Source organism: Amaranthus tricolor, chromosome 17, assembly GCF_026212465.1.
Source record: "Amaranthus tricolor cultivar Red isolate AtriRed21 chromosome 17, ASM2621246v1, whole genome shotgun sequence".
NCBI classification, from domain to species: domain Eukaryota; kingdom Viridiplantae; phylum Streptophyta; class Magnoliopsida; order Caryophyllales; family Amaranthaceae; genus Amaranthus; species Amaranthus tricolor.
The window spans coordinates 18,747,465-18,769,967 of NC_080063.1; the positions used below are offsets into that span (position 1 = coordinate 18,747,465).

At 33.5% G+C, this 22,503-nt stretch overlaps 4 protein-coding genes across 5 annotated transcripts; all 4 read right to left on the reverse strand.

The window, feature by feature from the left end:
* Nucleotides 1-1,512: 1,512 nt before the first annotated feature.
* LOC130803483 (uncharacterized) lies at nucleotides 1,513-8,911 on the reverse strand. Of its 2 annotated transcripts, none has more exons than XM_057667597.1 (7): nucleotides 8,629-8,855; nucleotides 7,118-7,531; nucleotides 6,463-6,679; nucleotides 5,843-6,380; nucleotides 5,329-5,427; nucleotides 4,937-5,212; nucleotides 1,513-1,958 (listed from the first exon to the last, which is right to left on the reverse strand). In XM_057667597.1, the coding sequence occupies exons 2-6, from the start codon at nucleotides 7,486-7,488 to the stop codon at nucleotides 4,956-4,958; spliced, it is 1,482 nt and encodes a 493-aa protein (XP_057523580.1). In that variant the 5' UTR covers nucleotides 7,489-7,531; nucleotides 8,629-8,855; the 3' UTR covers nucleotides 1,513-1,958; nucleotides 4,937-4,955. The 2 variants fall into 2 exon arrangements, with proteins under 2 accessions (XP_057523580.1, XP_057523578.1); XM_057667595.1 differs by having other exon boundaries at nucleotides 1,516-1,958; nucleotides 7,118-7,454; nucleotides 8,629-8,911.
* Nucleotides 1,683-3,834, reverse strand: LOC130803829 (tetraspanin-7-like). The gene is made up of 5 exons (XM_057668030.1): nucleotides 3,299-3,834; nucleotides 2,342-2,443; nucleotides 2,150-2,255; nucleotides 1,955-2,037; nucleotides 1,683-1,854 (listed from the first exon to the last, which is right to left on the reverse strand). Exons 1-5 carry the CDS (start codon nucleotides 3,832-3,834, stop codon nucleotides 1,683-1,685), a joined length of 999 nt encoding a protein of 332 aa, XP_057524013.1.
* Nucleotides 8,912-9,926: 1,015 nt separating the features above from the next.
* LOC130803484 (uncharacterized) lies at nucleotides 9,927-15,346 on the reverse strand. Its single transcript, XM_057667598.1, has 6 exons — nucleotides 15,169-15,346; nucleotides 13,568-13,924; nucleotides 13,339-13,484; nucleotides 12,165-12,441; nucleotides 11,180-11,452; nucleotides 9,927-10,664 (listed from the first exon to the last, which is right to left on the reverse strand). The coding sequence occupies exons 2-6, from the start codon at nucleotides 13,874-13,876 to the stop codon at nucleotides 10,182-10,184; spliced, it is 1,488 nt and encodes a 495-aa protein (XP_057523581.1). The 5' UTR covers nucleotides 13,877-13,924; nucleotides 15,169-15,346; the 3' UTR covers nucleotides 9,927-10,181.
* A 2,294-nt stretch (nucleotides 15,347-17,640) lies between these two features.
* Nucleotides 17,641-19,173, reverse strand: LOC130804338 (stress-induced protein KIN2-like). Its single transcript, XM_057668740.1, has 3 exons — nucleotides 19,042-19,173; nucleotides 18,536-18,604; nucleotides 17,641-17,866 (listed from the first exon to the last, which is right to left on the reverse strand). The coding sequence occupies exons 1-3, from the start codon at nucleotides 19,093-19,095 to the stop codon at nucleotides 17,792-17,794; spliced, it is 198 nt and encodes a 65-aa protein (XP_057524723.1). The 5' UTR covers nucleotides 19,096-19,173; the 3' UTR covers nucleotides 17,641-17,791.
* Nucleotides 19,174-22,503: the final 3,330 nt, after the last annotated feature.

Here is a 22,503-nt window from a genome sequence, read left to right on the forward strand (position 1 = left end):
CCTACTACATACATTGAAATTTATTTTTAAAGAGTTAAGAAATGAAATTAAAAATGTTCATCCCATATATTCAATGTTCATGATCATCCCTACTACATACATTATACATAATATAATTAGTGAAACAAAAGTCATACACACAGATTCATAAATATTCTCTGATCTCAACAGGTTATCAGAATTGATTTCATATTTTCTTTTGAAAATTTTGATATGTTGATCATAGTAGTAATATTTATCATATAACATTACTTTATATTTTTAGTGATTTTTTCATATATTTTGATATGGTGCTGTACAATATTAATAAAAAGATATTGTCTAAAAAATATAATATTTGCCAAATCATTTACAACTAAAACTGAAAAGGGAAATGAAAATAATTCACAATGTTTTTTCATCATTCGAAAATAAGCAAGCACGAAAGGAATTTAATCTTTTATATAAATAGTTAGGGTAGTTTTATAGGAATTGACTTTGAAAGTTGTCTTTATGGATTAATGAGTATAAAATTAGCTATTGGTATATAGAGAATTTTGGGGTATATTTATGTGAAAGGAATAATAAAATAATAATGTGGACAATAAAATTTAGAGTAGTATTGAACAACTAATGTTTAAAGTAATAATAATAGCACTAGAAACATATAAGATTACAATATATATACTACTACTATATTGTAGTAGCTCACTCTTATTCTTACAATAACTCACTCTAAAATATTACTCTCACTTTTACTTTACCACTTAAGGATGTTGCGGTGGGATGATGAAAATGTAAGTGATGAACACCCTATTTATACTACTATAAATGCTCCAAAATTCAATAAAGGTTGGCAAGTAATTAAAGTTTTTACACTTAACTTAATAGGGAGGAGTGATAGGAGTAGAATTTTACCACCCTTAGTTGTAAATTTTTAACTAATTTATGCATTGATAAAAGAGAAGTGGTTGGTAACTTTGTTTAACATGGTATTTGGCAAATTTTTTTTATTTTTATTGAAATCCATATGCTTAGTTCGTAGAGCTTTTTTTTTTTTTTACTTTTTTCAATTACCTTCTAAAAGATATATAATGCAAGAGCAAGTTAATCCCTCTATCACCAATTTTATCACAATGAAAATTGGTGAAAAAATAAAGAAAAATGGATAAAGTTTTATTTTATGAGAAAGTAATAGAATTTGGTAAATGAGATGAAAAAGAAAGTTATATGTGTTGATGACAGAATCTAATGAGAGAGACTAAAAAGAAAAATTGAATACATTTTTTGAGATGAAGGGAATAAAGAGATTATCATTCTTCACATTGTAGATTGAATATAGAAGCAAAGGCAAGAAGCAAATGAATAAAAGTTCACAAAATAAGTTAAAACATAGTCAACTGATAATTATCATCTTTTTTAATCTCAATAAGATATTAAGAATGAAAAATGAGTTAGAAGAATCATGTGTTATAATCGAGAACTTTTCCTTTCATCCTTATGACAGTATTTGATTTTCACCATCTGCAAAAATGATTAACTGCCTTTCGCTCCCCTTTTCTGAGTAGGGATTCTCTACCCCAAATAAAAAAAATATAACTACATTGGCAAAAATAGGATAAATTTAAGTAAATTGTAAATCTATTAAACCATATGATGAAGTATCAAAAACAATACTAGCTACAAGTATTTGATTACAAGTATCAAGCCTTCACAGTGTTGTAAAGTTTCTTATAGTGATCATTTCTAATCTGTTTGAAAGCCAAACAACCGAAAATGAAAACAATGATGAGAAAAACAAGCAGTGCAACAACCCCAGGAAACAAGTTTTGCCATATCTCTGAGAGTTTGCTTATGAACCCTTCGCTGCAACTGCTGCAGTTGTAACACATCGTTGCTGCTTCGTTTTTCCATACATCGCAGTCGTGTATTGTCAAGAAATTCTTCTTACAAACCGAAGGCGGTCGACAGCAACCTTGCTGTAAAGCGAGAATAAGATCGGGTTATTACACAAAATGCACTGATATACTGATATACACTACACAGCCACACAGCATACTGATATACACAGGTTATATAGTATATTTAGTACTTAGGAGATGCAACATAATTAATATTTCCCCCCAGGCCTCTCAAATATCAGGTTGGCTTGTGTTTAGGTTTTTCAGACTTGTTTATGCCGATTTTTTGGGCCAAGGCAGTGAGGCTTTTTACGCCTATTCAAACCAGCAGGCTGGTTAGTGGCGGAGTTTAGTGCAGACAAAGGTCGGTCACAACTATCATTATCATCATACCCAGTATATCCTACCCATAAAAAATTATGGACAGGGTCTGGGAACGGAAGGACGGCAGCAACTCATACCCATAAAGGAGAGCGCGGCCAAAGAGTCCCCCACTCGAAAAAGAATAAGATAAGATTCTGCAACTGATGGGACTGAGTGCGGCTGAAGCGAACTCCGCAAGTCTGCATCTTATAACACAAAGGTCAGCCACAACCAATCCTCAAAAATCTGCCCACAAATTTAACTATGTTTAAATCATAATACGCTCTTGATTTGGGTGTAAATATAACAGAACTGCCTATATACCCTAAAATCCGATTAACTTTTCCCCGCCTAAAGTTGTCTTTATGATGCTGACATAAAAATTTCGGGCGTCTCCCGCTTAAATCCTAACTTAGCCTCTGGGTTAGTGTTAGGATGGGATTCGTTCCCTGAGTTTGCTACTTAGAAGATTGACACAAATATTAAAAATTGATTTGACTGTGATGATAAAACAAAAATTCTGAATTATGTTGATGGAAGAAAAGTGTGGATGAGAATTAAAATAAATAGTGAAACCACTTTCATAAAAGGAAATGTAACAAATTAAGTGAGATGGATGAATAAAAATTGTATAAAACTAAAGGGATAAAGGAGTATACATTACCAATTAGATCTTATCAATCTGAACTTTGAAGGAATATAAAATATGAGATGCTGGCCAAATATAAAAAAGGAGGGTTGTACTTTTTATAGTTAAACTAAAAAACAGGCTTCTTTTATTCAGGAATCAAATGAGATCAGATGTCTAGCAAATTTGTTGAGACGTGAGATTTTAATTCACATCCCATAATTTTTCTTATCATGTACTCCTATTAGGGCGGATTATATAATGGGGCAAGAGGGGTTTGTGCCTAAGGCCCATCCAAAAATTTAGAAAAACGATGTTTTAATCTTTAATAGTTAGAGGCATACAATAATATATTTAGTGATTAGGAGCCCAAATTAATATTTCACTCCAGCCTCTTAAATCTCAGGCCGCCGAGGCTCCTATATACTTGGAGTTTTTGTTATCTCTTGTGGACCATAACAATTTAAGCAGTGTAGAACAACAAACCTTAATTGTATCCGAAAACAAGAAAATTTTCTTGGGGTTATCAGACGAGCAAATATCTGTGTGGAGCAAACAATTCTTAACCTTGGACCAATCCTCGATGCCTATTACTTGATCTTGAAACCAAAAGGTGAAATCGTTGAGCTTACGAGACTCCCCAATATCAAGACGAACATAACCTTTGCTCACAACCATGATCCAAAGCACACCACCAACCGCGACCATAATGATTAAAATAAAATAGATAATCAAGTAGAGCCACAACACGAAAGGAGAACGACAGCACATTCCAAGTAGACCTAATAATGATACGACCACGAGTATGGCACCTATTTTAAGGCAAGGCGATCGTATGAGAGATAAACAGGGCGCTCGGTCGTGATGGACGGCTAAACACCCGCCCATACCCAAAAGGAAGAGTCCTAATAGAAGGGTTAGCGAATTTATAGACACTGTTATGATACTGCTCCATCGCGCCATTTCTCGAGGACTTAACCAAGATTGTCGAGAAATGGAGATGGAGCGAGAAAGGAAATAACGGTCAAGAATTTATAGAACGAATTGTTTTTTTTAATGTCGTTTGCAAAGGTAATAATGGAGGATTTTTATATGTTCAAGATGCAGCTAAAGAAGGTTGTTTTGCAGCTAGGAAAGGTTCTGTCTTTGCATGGAATATTGTCATTTTTGTTTTAAATTAGCTATTAATAATTAATTACATTGTTAAATATATTACAGAATTATAATGAGTAGGATTGCGAAAATATTGTACTAAATCTAAATTTAGTTAATGTAAACCACTCCAGCAAAAAAAAAAAAAATTACTTTATTTAGCAAACACAATGATTGTTCATTCTAAATTGATTATTGCTTAATCATCTTTAACCATCTTTGGTATATAAATTATAATGCCTTTGTCAATTGTCACACAAACAATATAATTTTTCTTTTGCATATTGTAATCTGGAAATTGCAATTCAAATCTAATTGAAACAACAAGAGTAATGCGGGCATGTCCTCGTCATCGGTTCAGGTTCGGGTCATGTCATTCGTGCGAAGAGGTGTTCATTCGGGTTATCGGGGATGTTTCGGGTCGGTTTGAAATCGGATTTTTTCCAAATTGTTTGTTACATAAAAATTATGTTTAAAGTCGGGTTAAATCGGGTTCGGTTACAAGGTCGGGTATATTTCAAGTCATTAGGTCTGTTTTGAACACCTCGGATCGTGCGTACTTGAGTTAGAATGTTCATATTCATTACAATGGGTGTGTCAATTTGGGTATAGACGGGTCTTGGATGATCGGGTCAATTTTGACTCAATTGTCCACCTTTAGGAAAGACTGCAAGAGGTGTAAATTGCCCTCCAAAAATAATTTACACGCTTTTATTATTATTATTATTATTATTATTATTATTATTTATAGTAAAGCTGTAGAAATGTTGAGTCGTTGCATATATGTTTGCTATACAAGATACAACTTTTTTGTTACATCTGACCCTTCAAATCATCTTTAGGTAGGAGTTGCAGCAAAAGGATAATAGAATATTGTTGTTTCTTAACGTGAAAAGGTCCAGAATAAGTGTACCTTATAAGGATATAAATCTTCAAGATATGACTCGAGGAACATTGGCAAGTGATTCCTGTATCTTATCCTCTGAAAACGACAAATCGACCAACGTCCCTTGCAAGAACTTATCATAGGCTGGCAAGTCGAAATGTCCATGTCCGCACATTGCCATCAAAATCACTTTTGATTCTCCTGTCTCTTTGCAGCGGAGAGCTTCTCTGATCACCGCTGCAATAGCATGAGTTGGTTCTGGTGCGGGGATCAGCCCTTCCGACCTTGCAAATTGAATGGCTCCTAAACCATATCACACTAGGTTAAGTTAAATAGCTAAAAATGGTCAAATCTCATTCTTTGCGACAAATGACTTCGCTTTCGTTGAAATTATGCTAGATTACAAGGGAGTAACTCACCTTCAAAGCATTCGGTTTGCGGGATAGAAATCGCTTCCATCAAACCCAATTCATAGACATGTGAAATCAACGGAGCCATACCATGGTAACGCAGACCACCTACACAACCAAATGTACACTTTACTCTTTTAGCACATTATTTGAGTTCACATTAGACTAGCGTAACATAATTCGTCTGTTAATTCGCTTTTTAAGTTCACAATAGGCTTAAAATGACCCTAAAATAGCCCAAAACCGCTATAGTTCCCTTTTTTGATTCGCGATTCGCAAAGAGATTAGTTAGAAACAACATCGACTTGTATGATAGATTTCGGGCTTATTCTCTAGGACTACTTACAGCCGAACTAATCTAACCTGTAAGTTTAAATCCTTAATATACTTTTCATTCCTACACTCGTGATCATCTTCAGTCTTCATCGCCCTCTTTTAAGTCCCCCATGTTCTAACAAGCATGACAATCTTTTGGGGAACGGGAAAAAAAGCAAAAATAACGTCTGAGAAGCGCAATGTGTACCAGCATGGATAGGGTCCGGAATAAAATCATGACCAAGCGTATGCATCTTGAGCAACGGAGTCATCCCAGCCGTATCAGCGTAATCATAAGCATACCTGCCTTTAGTCAAAGAAGGACAGGCAGCAGGCTCAACAGCTCTTATAAGAGGATTCATTTTACCATCGAGTTTTTCCCGAATAAAAGGGAAACACAGCCCGCCAAAGTTAGACCCTCCTCCGGTACACCCAATAATCACGTCAGGGGTCTCGCCAAATGCTTCCATCTGTTTTATGCATTCCTCACCGATGACAGTCTGGTGCAGCAACACATGATTCAGCACACTTCCGAGGCAGTATTTTGTGTCCGGGTTTGCGACAGCAACCTCTACGGCTTCTGATACTGCTATCCCGAGACTACCAGGGCTTGATGGATCTGATCGGAGGATTTTCCGGCCTGCTTCAGTTAAGTCGGATGGTGAAGGGTGAACTTTAGCACCCCAAGTCTGCATCATCAGTTTTCTATATGGCTTCGAGTCATATGAAGCGCGGACTTGCCATACCTGAAAAAACCGCAACACATTTCTCCGTCTCATCTCATGTAGATCGTAAATGAAATTAACACAAACCCAAAAAAATTCTTACTTCACAATCGAGGTTAAATATGCTGCACGCGAAGGAAAGAGCACTTCCCCATTGGCCAGCTCCGGTTTCAGTCACAATCTTTTTGACTCCTGCTTGAGCGTTGTACCAAGCCTGCGGTACTGCACTGTTAGGTTTATGTGATCCCGCAGGGCTTACGCCTTCGTACTTGTAATAAATCCTTGCCGGAGTTCCTAAGAGCTTCTCCAATCTCCTAGCCCTACATTCAAACATTCGGGTTCAATAAATTCAGCTAAGTCGGTGAGATTTTTGCCAGATTAAGGTCTTGTTTTGTACTTTAATGAGATAAGTTCGATTCAGAAAGCTTAAAGCGAGAAAATTGATAGAATATATAACATATCTGGGGCTTCAGCCAAAAACCCAAAAAATATTATAGAAGTATATTCCATGACGCCCCCTCACACAAGGCCGTTTGGGCTAGAATGTCCTCCTCATGCATGGCGTTAAATAGCAAGAAGAATGCCAAAAGCTTAATTTTATCACAAATTCTTGTATCAGACGGTCTCACCGTAAAACATGCCTCATACTTTTAGCTTATATGCTTTTTGTTTTGAGATCGTCTCAGAGACAGTCTCATACAAGACGAGCTGTAACCCTATAAGCATATAATTAGAACAAACAATAAAAAAGACCGAACCTGATTAAAGGAGTGGGTCTCCATAACTTATATACATCAAGAACCTCTTCAGGAATTTCAATGTATTGTTCAATGCTGACTTCTTGTTTGATCAACTCTTCTGGGAGAAGAGGTGCCAAATCTTCGGGTGTGACAGGCTCAAAAGTTCGAGGATTCAAAGGCGGAGGGGGCTTAACCGAAAGATCAGCAACTAAATTGTACCAGTGTTTTGGGATTTCTATTCCCCTACCATCAGCATTTGCAGCAGCTTTTGCTCTTACTTTAAAGCCAGAGGAAACTTTAAGAAACTGCAATGGCTTAGTCCTTAATGAGGAAAACCGGAAGCCATGTTCATTACCTAAACATATTGAACTTAACTTAGTGTAATACATGGGAATCTAGGCCCGGGCTTACCTAGACGATGACTTGAGACATCTGATTAAAAACATATTAATATTAGATTATATAACATATAATACATAAGAATAATAGCCGAGTCACACATATAGACATCCCCATAGTATTATCTTGGATTCGTTCCACTACCTAGGATATAGTCAAGTATCTGAACATGATTTGTTAATCTTCTCACGAATCGCAAAAAGCGAATTATAGTAAATTTTGGGATATTTTGGGTCTTTTGGAGCGAATCGCAAATTCATAAGGCGAACTAACTAACACCGATCAAAATCTATTTGCAACAGTTTTACTGAAGGTTTACAAATCAATAATTAGTCATATTACTTAGATCAATTATTAGAATTTTATGATTCCTCTGCTACTTCCCAATATAAGCACTCATAGTTTCCAAATTCAACCTTAGATTGCTATTTTTTCTCAAAAAAATATAAGTAAAAATTTTACAGTATTAATTTAGTAATATAACTACAAATTGTGTCTATTTATTCCTTTGCTGAATACATCCCGCTTATAGAAGTTATGAACAAGGTCTAAGGAGAGATGAAAAATGACAGACCATACCCTAATTAACGGAAGTAATAAGGTTGCGGCCAGATCGACAATCTATAAAATCTAAAATCAACCTTAATTATAGGGACAACATCAGAATAAATCCTTAATCCCCCCATCACATCAACAGCTACAGACAATAAAATTCCCCCAAAAAGAAAAAAAGAAAAAAAATAGCCATCATCCAAATTCCAAACAAAAAAAGTGTAAAAACTGAAAAGACACTAAATTTGATTTGCATACTCTAAAAAAATGCAGAATAATATGATCAACTGTGAAGCAAAATTACCCAAATCAAAATTTCAATTCTAAATCATACACAACTCTTCAATATGACCATACATCAATAGACATTTAAGTATGCTGATGCAATTAAGTAAGCCCCTACTAAACAAGATTTGAAATCAGATCACAACCTAACTTTTGTTAGCGGAAACAAAAAAAATATTTTTTATCCACTATTTATAGTAAATATAATCTGTAACTTTACATAAATAAAAAGTGCGCGTTCATCAAATCATACAAATTTTAGAAAAAATCAGGATAGAAGATTAGATTATTACCATTGGGATTGAAGATTGAACAAGTATTACGTGAAGAAGATAGAAAAACTTGAGCTGCCATTAAAATTTGATTAGTATAAATTATTAAAATTGCTGTTAAATAAATGAATTTATTGGTTTTAAAAGCTGGGTGTGATGAAAATTTTCATCAGTTTATGACTAAAACAGCTCACTCTTTTAGACCTTTGAAATGTCAAGTAAATAAATATTCATGTATAAAATATTTTAAATGTAATTAATAATATAAAAAAAATTGGAGTTTTTTTTATTGAATATTGTACTCTACAATGTCCATTATTAGCATTTAAAATATTGGTATGCGTTACTGGCTGTGACCTTATGTTATAGATTTTGAATAACATGTGCCGTGGTAATTGGGGTATTGTGTAAGAGCATCATTGTGTTTGTGGCGAACAATATTTTAGGACTATATTTACTTTTTATCAAGCAAATTTATATATATTTTTAAGAGGTCAATTGTACACTATTTTATTCTTGTTAACAATAATAATAATAAAGAAATTATTTTTGATTGATCTTTTATAGCACACGTTATGTGCAACTTTATATATGATTGAATGAATTAATTTACTTTTACTCCACTATAATCTGAAATCAAAGAACTATAAATCTTTCACCCATTAAAATAATAGACATGTAAAGGCAAACATGCAAATGTGAAGAAATTTTAATCCAATTTGAAATCAACTCCAAATTGAACTAAATGATTATAAGTCAAGAAATTATAATCCTTTAACTTGAAAATGATCTAACTTGAAAATATTAGAAAAATCGCAAAGTCTAGTATGAGACCGTCTTATAGTGAGAAGAGCCCATACAAGCAGTCCATTGGCAAAAAAATTTAAAATAAATAAAATTTAAATTGTATAGAGCGGCAGTTTTTTTTAAGAGTTTGAGCTGATCCAATTAAGACCGTCTCATAATGAGACGATCTAATCTTTGGGTAGAAAAATTGAATTCTATAACCCATGATAAAGCTGGTTGAAGTTTGCAGACTTTTTGTTGTTAACCTGCTCATTTTCTCAGGCATCTCTACCTGTGAATCTGTTCGACTTACATCCCGACAGCCTCTCAAGACGAACAAAATGTAACTGCAAGAGGCCGAGAGCGTCTGTATATCGAGTAAAGTGCTGACTATTTCAGGCAACTGTCTAATTATAGTGCGTGAATTGTGATACATCCAAGTAGCGATACTGCTTAGATTTCGAACCTAATACTTGGTACAGAGAGGCCAATACTTGGTACAGAGAACATTATTCCGATGTGCAGCATGCAAATGTGGTAAACATCAATAACATAATGAAGTTTTATACAAGAGGAATACGACCAAAAAAAGATTATTAGAAAGGGTAAAATCGAACCCCTCCAAATATCTGGGAATTTCCGTAACAAGTCCTGTGTGACACAATCTCACTCACGTATTTTGAGACATCGAAAGTTACAATACAGAAAAGGTAAAATCAAACCCCTCGAAATTAATCCGACAAGTTATTGTTAATTAGTCGATTACCTCTAATTCCGGTGGAAGAAGCTTAAAATTTGAGTTTGAGAAAGGCATTAATGATTCCCATCATTTCACTTCCTGGAAAACGGCCAAGACAACCGCGTGATGCTGCGATCTCACTTAGCTCGAAAACAGAATCACCAGAATAAGCCTGCATTGAGGCTCTTATCGTGTTATCATCAGATACACAGTCTTCCGGGAGATCTTCCCCCGCTTTAACAGTTGGAAGCGGAAAAGGTTCAAGGGAAATTTCTCCGAGGATTGACTCACTGCCTATTGCACCCACAAAATCTCGTAGTCGACATAGTGCAAACGGAACAGGTTCGAAGCTGTGGTCCCCATATTCAACCGGCGTAGAGTGGTCTCCTGTCACACATAAAAAGTACTCGAACTTGCCTGTTGACTCCGCTTCCCAAAGGAGCTTAGCTAGCTGCCCAATTGCTCTATCAACTGCTTCTAATCCTTTGACTTTAAAAACGCTCGCTTTATCATGGCCCGCATCATCAATAGCCTGAAAAACGAATAAATTAAACCTCGGTGGAGAAAATCAAGGTAATTAGACTTCTGCTTTATCATGGCCCTCCACTCTATTTCTCTCTCGTGAAGGTAACAGATTCCCCTGTCATAAGGTTCAATTAATAGTATCACGTGCCAAACACATGCTTCATTTAACGGTCAATGGAGTGTTTTGCAAATGTTTAAGTCAGGTAGTTTTTTGTAAAAAGAAAGAAAAATAGATTAGATAGTTTTTTTGCAAAAGGTGCTATACATTAGGTAGTTTCTTGTAATTTTTCCATCCAATAATGCCACTCTGGTACTTCAGTTGGACATGCACATGGATATAAGTCTCCGACTTCACCATTTTACGAAAAAAAATTCATGATTTTGACTAAAATGAGTCCAAGTGTCCATACCCATGTCGGAGTAGCATGGGTATCTTAGATGATTCGAAGACTCTTGAATATTTAAGAGTCCGTAAGAGAGTTCGGAAACCATTACGCACTTAAGTAGAAGGTGAGTAATTACCTTAATATGAAGAAAACCAAAATCATATCCGTCGGAATGACCAGGCTTGTGCTCATCCTCCCCTGGGACAAAAACATTTGGGCATGGGTTTAAAGGAGCTGAAAGGGCCTTGGCTATTGCAGATGCTTTGGAAGTTAACAGGGTACGATAGTCTCCTGTTGCTCCAGGAGCTTCAAGGATATCAATGCCGAGAGACAACCCTAGACCAGCAATGATCTTAGTAGGAGCAACCATACATGGTCGAAGGTTATGCTGCTTTTCAAATGGTGGTACCTGTAACAAACTATATGTCTTAGATAGAGGTCGGGCGACATCGAATAATCAAAGATAATTAACTATCTTTTCGTGAGACAAAAGTGTACTCCCTCCGTTTCATATTATCTAGCTTTTATACATGTGCTCACAGAATGACGGATGGGATGGATTTTTTTTTCAGGACCTCATAGATAGCATTGATTTAGCAAAATCATCATCGTACCCGGTGTATTCCGCCCCATAGGAACTATGATTAGGGTATGGGGAGGGAAGGAAGGCGGCAACCCATACCCATAAAGGAGGATGCGGCCAAGGAGTCCCTCGACTCGAGAAAGATCTCAGAAAAAGAGATTCTTGCAAAGAGAAGGACTGAGTGAAGCTGAAACCGCAAACCCGCATCATACAACACAAGCTTACCCTTCATTGATTTAGCAAAATGCTAACTAAATATGGCTTAACCATCCATGAATACAAGTGACTCAACAGTTGAGAATGAGAAAATGCAAAAGGAACAAGAAAGTTTAACCATCCATGAATACAGGTGACTCAACAGTTGAGAATGAGATAACACAAAAGGAACAAGAAAGTTTTCCGCGTAAATACTTCCAAAGGAACACAAAATAAGTTCCGGTCACTAAAGATATTAAAAAAAAAAAAACTTTCCTCTAAGAGGTACACTATCGCACATATGAACAAAACGTTTTATGACCCCGAGTAAGGTAAAACATACCTCAATTCGAATTCCGCAACCTCGTAAGAGGACAACATTTGCAATATTCTTTCCCTGTACTACTCTCTTTGCATTAACAGGGTGGGATACGAGTATACGTGATATTTCCTTCGATAATTCATTCACAACAGCAGCTGTGTGTTTTGCTTCATCAGTGTCGTCTAAGGGTTCAGCTTGTAGAAGTAAGCGGTTATCCTTCAAAGGGTCGGTTCCAGAAATATTCCCGCTTAAGTTAGGACCCTTCACAACCACTCCACATCTATGCTCTGTGGCATACCTGCACAAAACTACAAAGTGTTAATACGACGTTCAGAAAAGTTCTTTCTTTCCTGAAATTATGGAACGGAACCCACATCCACTTGACATGATGTACAACAAAATCTAAGGTTATTTTACAATGACTCTTCATTTTACCTCAACTAAGATGAATATGAACTGTGATACTCCGACATTTCATTTTAGAGTATAAATCATGTATTTTTATAAATTTGCTGAATTCGATACTCGGGTTTTCATTTTTCTCCAATAGTCATAGGCTGTGTTGTGTCATGTAACATAGATCATTACTACTTGGAACAAGCGTTCAATTCACAAAAGGGTTTTTACTAATTTGAAACCACCTAGTATTTTGATATGTAACTCTTCATCTAATTATAGTAATCAAGTGGGATGCTCAACAATCATCAACATTATCATCACCCCAATGCCCTTAACTACCTTTAACACTCCCGCCTAGGCAGGGATTTTGTTAATGATTAACCTTTGATACAAAAGGTCAATAAGTACATCTGATTTAATGAATCATGTTACTATAATCCCATATAATCCAAAACCAATAAATCTTTGGCTCCATTATTACGTGACTTCATTTTTGATAGAACATCATATGAATAATTATGTACAGTTGAGTCCAACCCTAGGAGTTAATTCGACAAGGAGCACTATCATCTATGAGTACCCTACGACCAAACATATTTTGTTATCCCAAGTTATCCAAAACTCGAATAGAGCCTAATGATTTGACTTTATAACCGTCAACAAGATTTGTCAAAGTTGATCAATTAAATAATGGAAATGTGTACCATAAAAACATATTCGATATTGGGTTGATGATGATGATTCACTATAGCATATCAATTGAGCAAGTATGAACGGAAAGGAGAAGCATATGCACCTGACTCTAACTTCATATTCGGGAAACGATGGCAATTTCATCCCATCCAAAGAAGCACATAGAATAGGCCCCTCTTCTTCAAAATGACGATCAGCCCTTCTACTTGTTACTACACCAGTTTTCTCATCCAAAGTTGCGAAGTTCGACTAAAGTCAATGAAAATCGCATTATGAAAGCTCTAAGCATGCTAACACAAAATAAACATAAGATGATTGAAGTAGATTGTTACCTTGAATGCGATATCTCCCGGTGACATGGCCAATCCAGCCCCCATTGATTCGAATGCACCTCGTCCTCGGTAATACACCCTTGGGTCATATCCCAGTAAAGAAAGATGGGCAGTGTCACTACCGCAACCCAAACCCGCTTCAACAGGGTCCATGAGCCCATTAACTCCCGCTGAAGCAATAGCATCCAAATTGGGTACTTTAGCCACTTGTAGCGGGGTCTTATACCCGAATCTAGGAATAGACACATCACCTACTCCATCAATCAGCACAAATGCTATCCTTCTCTTTGGATTCTCAGCTGGGGGCATACTTCTAAGGTTACCGAAAGAAACCAAATTCTTTATCTTATCCTAAGCCTAATAAATAAAAAAATATAAAGATCAAGCCAAATATCTCAAACTAATACTTCAATTCGGAAAACTTAGCTTCTACCAATCTATAATCATATACACAAATATATTGGAATTTGAATCAGCAAATACATGAAGAAAATAAAACTAGAAATTTCTCCAAATACTTCCAGGGGTTAAGAACAGTGTAATGTGTAACATAATTCGTAAGCTAATTTTCTTTCCGAATTCGTAATTCGCTCAAGTTTGCCCAGAATAGCCCAAAACCAAACATAATTTGGTTTTTTCGATTTGCTATTCGCGAGGAGATAAACGAATCATGTGACATTAGTTAAGAAACAGAATATGGTGATTTATTACAAGAAGAAATGGCAACAAAAGTACAACATCACTTACAAAAAGCTGAAACTCCCAACACAATGTAAGAAAGGAATCAAGTACTGACCAATTTTTTTTTTTTCCATTAAAATGGGTAGGATGATCTTACTTTCAAGATTAATACAAAATGTCTTATTAGAACTTTCACACTACGTTCGGATACGAATTGGAAAGAAAAGAAAAAGAAGGGAAAGGGGAGGGAGGGAAAAAAAGGGAAGAAAAATAAACGGAAAGTAACTCTTGTTCGTTGAGAACCGAAGGGAAAGAGAGATAAAACCTTTCTCTCAAATTATTTCCATCATTGGATTTAATCGAAATAATAACCAAAATTATTCATCAAATCCCTTCAAAACCCTCCCCTCTGATCCCTTCTCTTTAATTTGTTATTCGGACAATGAATTCTTCATCCCTCTAAATCTCTCTCCCGATTTCCTTCCTTCCATCCAAACACACCATTAATTCTACTCCAAAATGGGTAAAAACATAAATTGGAGGCATATGCCATCAGTAGAAGAAGATAAAACAGCATACTCTTATACAAATACAATGAAAATTATTGAGCATGAACTTCATCTTGTATTAACATGGATTAATCAAAGATTCAAACTTTATTATATATAAAAATGTTGTCTTTTTTACCCAATTCAAATATGAATGTCACAAACATATGGAGCAATCCAAAAGACAAATTGCAAATCAAATTCTACCCCAAAAGGACATTAAAACCCAGGAAAACTATAGAATTTTTATCATCAAAATATGAATGATAACTTGATTCATGCATATTTTTTAATCCAACTCATCTGAATCAATTTGAATAGGGAAAAAATTAATTGCAAATCAAACAATACAACTGAAAAGTTAAAACTTACCCGTAAATCTCTTTAATTTGATAATTTGATTTCTGGGTTAATAGAGATCAGAATCTAAGAACCAGGAGTTGCATATTTTTATGTCTCTTATTTCACCATCACTTTTGCTGTTCCGCTGTGAAACAGTGAAAGTGTCAAATACTGGAAAGTAAGAGAGCACATCTTGTAAGACACGGTGCGACACCCGTCCGAAAAACAATTGTTTTTATATTTAAGGTGAAAGTTTTAATTAGTTAAAATATGAATTTTTAAATGGCGATTTTACGATGATATCATTTGTATTAAGGTAATCAAATGTGCAATGTTTTGAAGGGTGATTAAATATTATAATTTTAAAGTAATTATTTATAGTTTAAAATAATTATTTATAATTTTAAAGTGATCAATTATATAATTATATAACCAATAACAATCACGTTCAATTGAAACTTTAAAGTGACTAATTTTTAGATTCTTAAAATAACTACCTGTAACTTTTGAGTGATTACTTATAAATAAATTAAAGTGATCAATTAAAAAAGTTGGATGATTATGTGGGTTCTCCCATGATAAAATGGTCGGTCGCATACAAAACTTGATGTAATTGTACTATTTAAAGAATTTGTACTTTATACCGGTAAGATGGAAAAAAATAAGATTATTATCAAAAAAGTTGAGAAAATTTAATTCTCAAAATAAGTGTCTTCGTGCCAAAAAATAATCTTATTATAAAAAAAATTAATCTAATGTACAGTGTTAGAATTGGCTCAGATTTAAATCTGAATATTTTTAATTTATTCAAAATCAAATTTAAGTCAATTTTAAATTTTAAAATAAAATTATTATTTTCAAACATAACATTTAAAAATTTATACGGCATACACATATTTTTGTTCTGGACGGTTTGAAACAAATGGACCCGTATAGAAGCCTAACATCAATAAGCTGGCCCGTAACTGAAATTGGGTCACAATTGGTAAGTAGTTTTGTAGTAAGTACTAAAACGGTGTTAGATCTTTGATTTTCAATTTTAAAATTTCTAAATTATTTGTATGATTGATATCTTCTTTTTTCCAATAACATTTCATTCCTTAGATCTATCTATAAAAATCAATTGATAATATGAAAAATTAAAATATAAAAATATAGAAAAGTGTCATTCATCATAAAAAAATTTACTAAACTATCCGTTGAAAACAACTATCCTCTAAATTTACATAATTTTTTTGCGATGCTACCTGCCTCTGGATGTTAAGCTCTTCAAAATAAATATAAAGGATAATTATATTCTACTTGTTCGCTTTTAGTAATAGTGAACAAAAGAGAGAATATATTTTTTTTAAAAAAATATACTTTTTAATAAAAAATTTATAATGAAAATTTGTTTGTTGTTATTAATGGTGAATAAAACTTTACTTGACATTTTAAAAGTAATAGAGTGAAGTGAAATGAAATGGAAAGCAACAAAAGAAAGGAATGAAAATGGAAGAAATGGAAAGGAAAGGAGTGGAGTATAAAGGAAAAAAAAATAAACGGAATGAAATACAAAGGAATGAAATAGAATTTATTTGTGTACACATATGATTGTTTTAGTTGACTAAAGTTACGCTTAAATAAAACAAAACTCTTCAGTAAGGTCTTAAAAAGGAATATATTTTCACTATAAGTAAATTGAAAAAATCTCATGCATAATTTATTTGAAGTGAATCAATCTCACGAATTTTCAGTTTTGTTATTTTTAGGTAGATCTCAAATTAAATTAACTTGAGTGGAGTCACTATAATTGCATTCACCTAAAACAAACATTAAGCAACTTACCTTTACACATAATTAGATTACATGGATATAAAAATAATTTGATTCAATTAGATCTAAATCCTTATTAATAACAAATTAATATACCTATAATAGACCTAAACCTAACAAATTTCTAATAAATTTTCGATTTTGCATTTCTAAATCCCTATTAATAACGAAGTAACATATTTATAACAGAGCTGAATCTAACAAATTTCTAATAAATTTTCGATTTTGCATTTCTAAATCCCTATTAATAACGAAGTAACATATTTATAACAGAGCTGAACCTAACAAATTTCTAATAAATTTTCGATTTTGCATTTCTAAATCCCTATTAATAACGAAGTAACATATTTATAACAGAGCTGAACCTAACAAATTTCTAATAAATTTTCGATTTTGCATTTCTAAATCCCTATTAATAACGAAGTAACATATTTATAACAGAGCTGAACCTAACAAATTTCTAATAAATTTTCGATTTTGCATTTCTAAATCCCTATTAATAACGAAGTAACATATTTATAACAGAGCTGAACCTAACAAATTTCTAATAAATTTTCGATTTTGCATTTCAAATGAAAAAATAACAATGATCCAACAATATTAAATCTATATATATAGATATTGAGATGATTTTGAAATCATAGAGGTAAATAAAATTAACTTTATTTAATATAAGTAAAAAAAACCTAAAAAATAGTTATCTTACATTCATAATAACGATATTAGTTCATAAAGCAGCTCATTTGCAAGCTTAATTCACTCACTTATTATTAATAATAATAAGATTATAACTACATTTATACTTATAGCTAATAATAAAAGCTCAAACTTAGGTGCTTTATTTGTTCATTCCAGTGGCTTCCTTGACTGAGTCCATTGTGTCTTTTGCCTTTTCTTGCATTTGTGATCCAGCCTACAAATAATCAACACTTAATGATTTAATATTTATATTATATTGTACTAAAAAAAGAAAACTATAATAATAATAATTAATGAATTTAATATTAAAAGTATTTCCTTATAAATACTACCTCCTATTTAGAAAACTATATACCCTATTTATTTTTTACACTATTTTATCAATTAATAATCTGTATTTTATTCTTGTTTGATTGGTTTGAAAATAAATTTTATTAATATTAATTTTTATAAAATTTAATTATGTACAATTAGAAATGTTTACGATTGAAATAGTGCATTAACATGTGTGAAAAAGTAAACAAGATCATTATGCGAAATATATAAGTTATTTGTATATAATTTAAAAGAATATTTTCACAACATTTTTACCTTTTTTCAATGATTATATAAATCGTACTTTATAATCCTAGTTTTTATACAGTTTTAACTCAACAATATTGTGTTTATTAATTTAGCTTCTGTTAAGTAGAAATAAAATTGGATTAGAAAGATAGTTTATATTTTTAAGAAAATGTCACTAAATTTATTATCTGTAAATTTCCCATAAAGATATAAGCTCTAAATTAAATGTAAAGTGGAAGATTATTGTATTTTTTTTGTTTCCACACAAGAATAAATTTACATTATTTTAGTAAAAACTAGTGATTGGATAATAAAATACCTCTTGCATGGATTCCTTTGCAGATTGGGCAGCACAACTAGCCTTTTCTGACATGTTGCTAGCTTTCTCCTGTGAGAAAATAAATTAGAGATTGTAAAATTACATGAAATTAAAGATAAAAAATTATAATAAAATATTAAATGAGTTAATAATAAATTATGGACTAGAATTTTATTGGTTTATTTTTATCTAAAAGAACGAAAGGACTAGGTGATAATCTAACCCTGACAAATAGTATTTACTCTTCAAAATAAAATTCAAATTTTGACCGAAATTTCCTTGTTACAATAACACAATAATTAAAATAATATTTTTTTATTTTGTACATAAGAGACTTATTATCTTGTATTTTACTTAGATTTCCTAAAAATTTAAAATTGATATTATTTATAATAAAAAAATAAGTAAATAATAAAAATAATATAAAATTAAAAGTAGTGTTAATTAAAAGTAATAGACGGACTATTAATGTCATTAAAGATGAAATAAAGTATTAAGGAATTTACCTCGGTGGTGGCCTTGGCTTGACCGGCTTGGTAGCTTGCATTTTGAGAATCCATTTTTCACTTAATTGATTTTTTTTTCTCTTTAAAAAATAAAATTATTCTTTTTTTTTTTTTAACTCTGTTGAATATTTGAAGCTTGGGTGATTTTTTGGGAAGATTAATGGACTTATTTTATAGTGAAGTTTAAAACTCAAATTAGTGGTTTACAATTTTGTGGAATGAGCTTGCAACACATGTATGTCAAAGGTTGATGTCTTGATCCAACTTTTGAGGAAATCTAAATAACTAAAATTTTTCTTTTTACTATATTTGAAAAATGCATTTCAACCTCTTATTTATTGAAAATCATAATAATAAACACATGTTTAATTTAATTTATTGGACTGTATATTAATTACAAAACTTATTGTTTTGATTAAAAAAGAATGGAAGGATGGATTGCAAATTAGAGAGGAAAAAGGATATTAATAGATCAGCTCGAAATCTTAATGAGTTAAGTAGATCTTTCCTATACTCAAACTTAAAATGTTTATGAATAGACACAATTATTTTTATTATTATGATTTTCATTAAATTTTATTTTAATGTCGAATTCGTATAATATTTAGTTCTAAATTTACTTATTAAATACTTGTTGATCTAACCTTTCACAGTATGTAGAGCCTTTTCGATTGTTTATCGACAAATATGATTTTTACAAACTTTTTAAGTACTACTCCCTCCTATTTAGCTTATGTGTCCCATTTTTTTTTATGGTCAAGTCACCTTAATTGTCTCATTTCTATTTTTGGTATGGGTTTTTGACTTTTATGCCCTTAGTAACTTTATCCTATTTTCAATTATACCCTCCATTATCCATACTAATTTTCCTCCCTTACATTAAAAAACCCATAATACTACTCTCTTTCCTACCTTTAGAGTCTCACTTTTAACTCTCTCTAAAATCCGTGAAAAGTCAAATGGAACTCCTAAGGTGAATAGGAGGGAGTATTTTTTTAGTAGGAGTTCAAATGAGCTTATATTTAAGATTATTGGGTGAAGAACTAAATCTCGCGGTGACTTTAGTCATATTATAGTCCAATTCTTAGCTTGCATCCATGAGGGATATGATGGTGAGGTTATGGGATTGGAATATAGCTTGGTGATGGAGCTTCAAAAGAATCAAATAGATGATCGAAAGAGCAATTGTTTCTTTGAGAAAGTATTAGTAGGTTATGACTTGCTCGTTTGAAAAGTTGAGGTGCTCGTTGATTTAAGCAGGCTACGTTAGAGGCCTTATTTAATGGGAGATTTCTACTCTGCCTTATTGCACTATATGAAGGGTCATTAAATCAGATTAGGGTTATACAATTAGGGTGTGAATACAAACATAAGTGACAGAAAGTTGTTGAGCTCTATAGGGTGAGCTTATATATCAAACCTTGTCATTAATTCTTCATTTATGAAATCATAATTGAATTCTATAATTAGAAATGAAATACTTGTTTTCAAACACAACATAAAAAAATTATTATCACTTATGAGGGGAGGTTCATTCAAAGTTTGATCTTTTTGTATTTGTTGGCTTTGGAGACGCAGTGTACAGCCTATTACATGGCTATTGTTGGCTCTACACTGCTGGCGGATAAGACCAGAACTGGGATGCGACCTCACCCTATACAAACTGTCAATGCCGATCAGGATGAGATCGCTTAAGGTGCAGTGACGTTGGCGTACTTGTATCGGCAATTGGGAATGGCGTCTAGGGCTGGTTGAAAGACCATTGCTGGTTGTCTCACATTGCTGCAGACATGGATCTATGAGTACTTTCCGGCCTTCCGCCCTCATCATCGTCAAGCTGATGTGCCTAATAAGACCAGGGCGGAGATGTGGTCCACGCCGAAGCCAGGTCATGAGCTCAGCAGGATGAGAAACTATAGGAGTATATTGGACTCCATGACGAAAACTCAGGTTTTGTACATCACATCACACTTTGTTATACACTTTATTTTAATTTTAGATTATTTTTTTTATGCTAATTTCGCTTGTATGCAGGTGGAATGGACTCCATACATTACTTCTCCTAGGGCATTGTTAAATGAGCACCCACGCACCGCCTATATCTGGGGTATCACTTGTTTTGATATCGTCGAGGTGTATTTGCCTGAGAGGACAGTGAGACAGTTGGATTTTGTGCAGGCTATTCCCCCGCTCCTATGAGACCTACCCACGCTCTGCGACAGGCACAGGGTACCATTCCGTGACCTTTGCTTCTCCGCCTATTTACACAGAGGCATGGAGTAGGTTCCCCTATTATGCCCGCGTTGGTGATCAGATACTTCGTCGGGCATCTGTTCCATTAGAGGCTGATTCTAATTACGTTTACTGGTTCAGAGTGTCCTCCCACCCATTTCTCTTCCCCGGTGAAGGACCGAGTGCCGGTTTTGGTCCAGCTGATAGCAGAGTTGAATACATTAGTGTTATTTATTTTTTTTCTTTTATGTGTTTGTATTATTTAAATGTTTATTATTTTGTTGAAACTTTTTTTTCCTTACAGTTTGCAAATGAATTACCGAGTCGAATCGCGCCATTGCTGAGGATGCCATTGCTAATAGCAGAGCTGATAGCAACCAAGAAGTTGTGATTGGTTGGCATCATTCTAATTACTTCACATAACGACCACTTTTATTTATTTGTTTTGTACGTTGTATCTATCAACACAACATAGGGCCACGTACGTATCATCTAGATGGATGTAGAATTTGCAACTAATAATCTGTTCAATTCCCCTTCACTATCCAAGTATGTCCAAACCACGTAATTATGCTCTGAGGCCATATAAAGACAGTGTTGAAGGGGAGTCCTACCCTCCATCTCTTCTCTCTTAATTAATTGTCTAACATTATAAATTTTGATTCATACTAGCAAAAAAATCAGGGAATTTTTGTCTAATTGAGGTCATAATAAACGCAAGTTGCATGCCGGTAGCTCTCGTATGTGCTGCCAAATATCTACATTCAACCTATTTGCCCTTACATAACCATCTCTGTACGCTAAGAACGGGTGGTTATGTCTTCCTTTTTCTCCAGGACGCACCCTCACCGTCCAAGGTCTTTCTCTTGGTTTACAACTACTTCCTACAATCATAAATTTGCGCCGACATGTTCTACTTTTAGAACCAGGTCGGGCAACATTATCTAGGTTATGCAAATCACCCCTAATATTACCATAGTGGTGACATCTTAAATACAAACTAACTGTAGAACGTCCTTATTTTTGTTTATATGAAGCACGTGTAAATTGAAAATCAATTCCTATTGCTATCTTATCGGCCCAAGTATGTAATTCATCTATAGAATCAAATTCTCTATCCGTAACAAATCTACCAGAGTAATCTACACTGTCCCCTAAGTTTTCAAAGTCCTGCAAATTTAAAATATGAAATAAACCATAGATTAGGTTAATAAAACATTATGTACAAAC

Bases quoted from the DNA above. Each gene is read 5' to 3' on its own strand.
- LOC130803829 (XM_057668030.1), bottom strand. From the start codon at position 3,834: ATGGCGCGATGGAGCAGTATCATAACAGTGTCTATAAATTCGCTAACC. The intron at 2,444-3,298 runs GTATATAGGAGC...TATAAGATGCAG, and splicing joins AGAGATAACAAAAACTCCAA to ACTTGCGGAGTTCGCTTCAG. The intron at 2,038-2,149 runs GTCTGAAAAACC...TGTGTATATCAG, and splicing joins CAAAAAATCGGCATAAACAA to TATGCTGTGTGGCTGTGTAG.
- LOC130803483 (XM_057667595.1), bottom strand. From the start codon at position 8,689: ATGGCAGCTCAAGTTTTTCTATCTTCTTCACGTAATACTTGTTCAATC. The intron at 6,381-6,462 runs GTAAGAATTTTT...CGGTTTTTTCAG, and splicing joins TATTTAACCTCGATTGTGAA to GTATGGCAAGTCCGCGCTTC. The intron at 5,213-5,328 runs GTGAGTTACTCC...GATATGGTTTAG, and splicing joins GCAAACCGAATGCTTTGAAG to GAGCCATTCAATTTGCAAGG.
- LOC130803484 (XM_057667598.1), bottom strand. From the start codon at position 13,876: ATGCCCCCAGCTGAGAATCCAAAGAGAAGGATAGCATTTGTGCTGATT. The intron at 13,485-13,567 runs GTAACAATCTAC...CATTGACTTTAG, and splicing joins CGGGAGATATCGCATTCAAG to TCGAACTTCGCAACTTTGGA. The intron at 11,453-12,164 runs GTATGTTTTACC...AGTTTGTTACAG, and splicing joins GTTGCGGAATTCGAATTGAG to GTACCACCATTTGAAAAGCA.
- LOC130804338 (XM_057668740.1), bottom strand. From the start codon at position 19,095: ATGGATTCTCAAAATGCAAGCTACCAAGCCGGTCAAGCCAAGGCCACC. The intron at 18,605-19,041 runs GTAAATTCCTTA...ATTTTCTCACAG, and splicing joins AAGCCAAGGCCACCACCGAG to GAGAAAGCTAGCAACATGTC. The intron at 17,867-18,535 runs GTATTTTATTAT...GATTATTTGTAG, and splicing joins CAAAGGAATCCATGCAAGAG to GCTGGATCACAAATGCAAGA.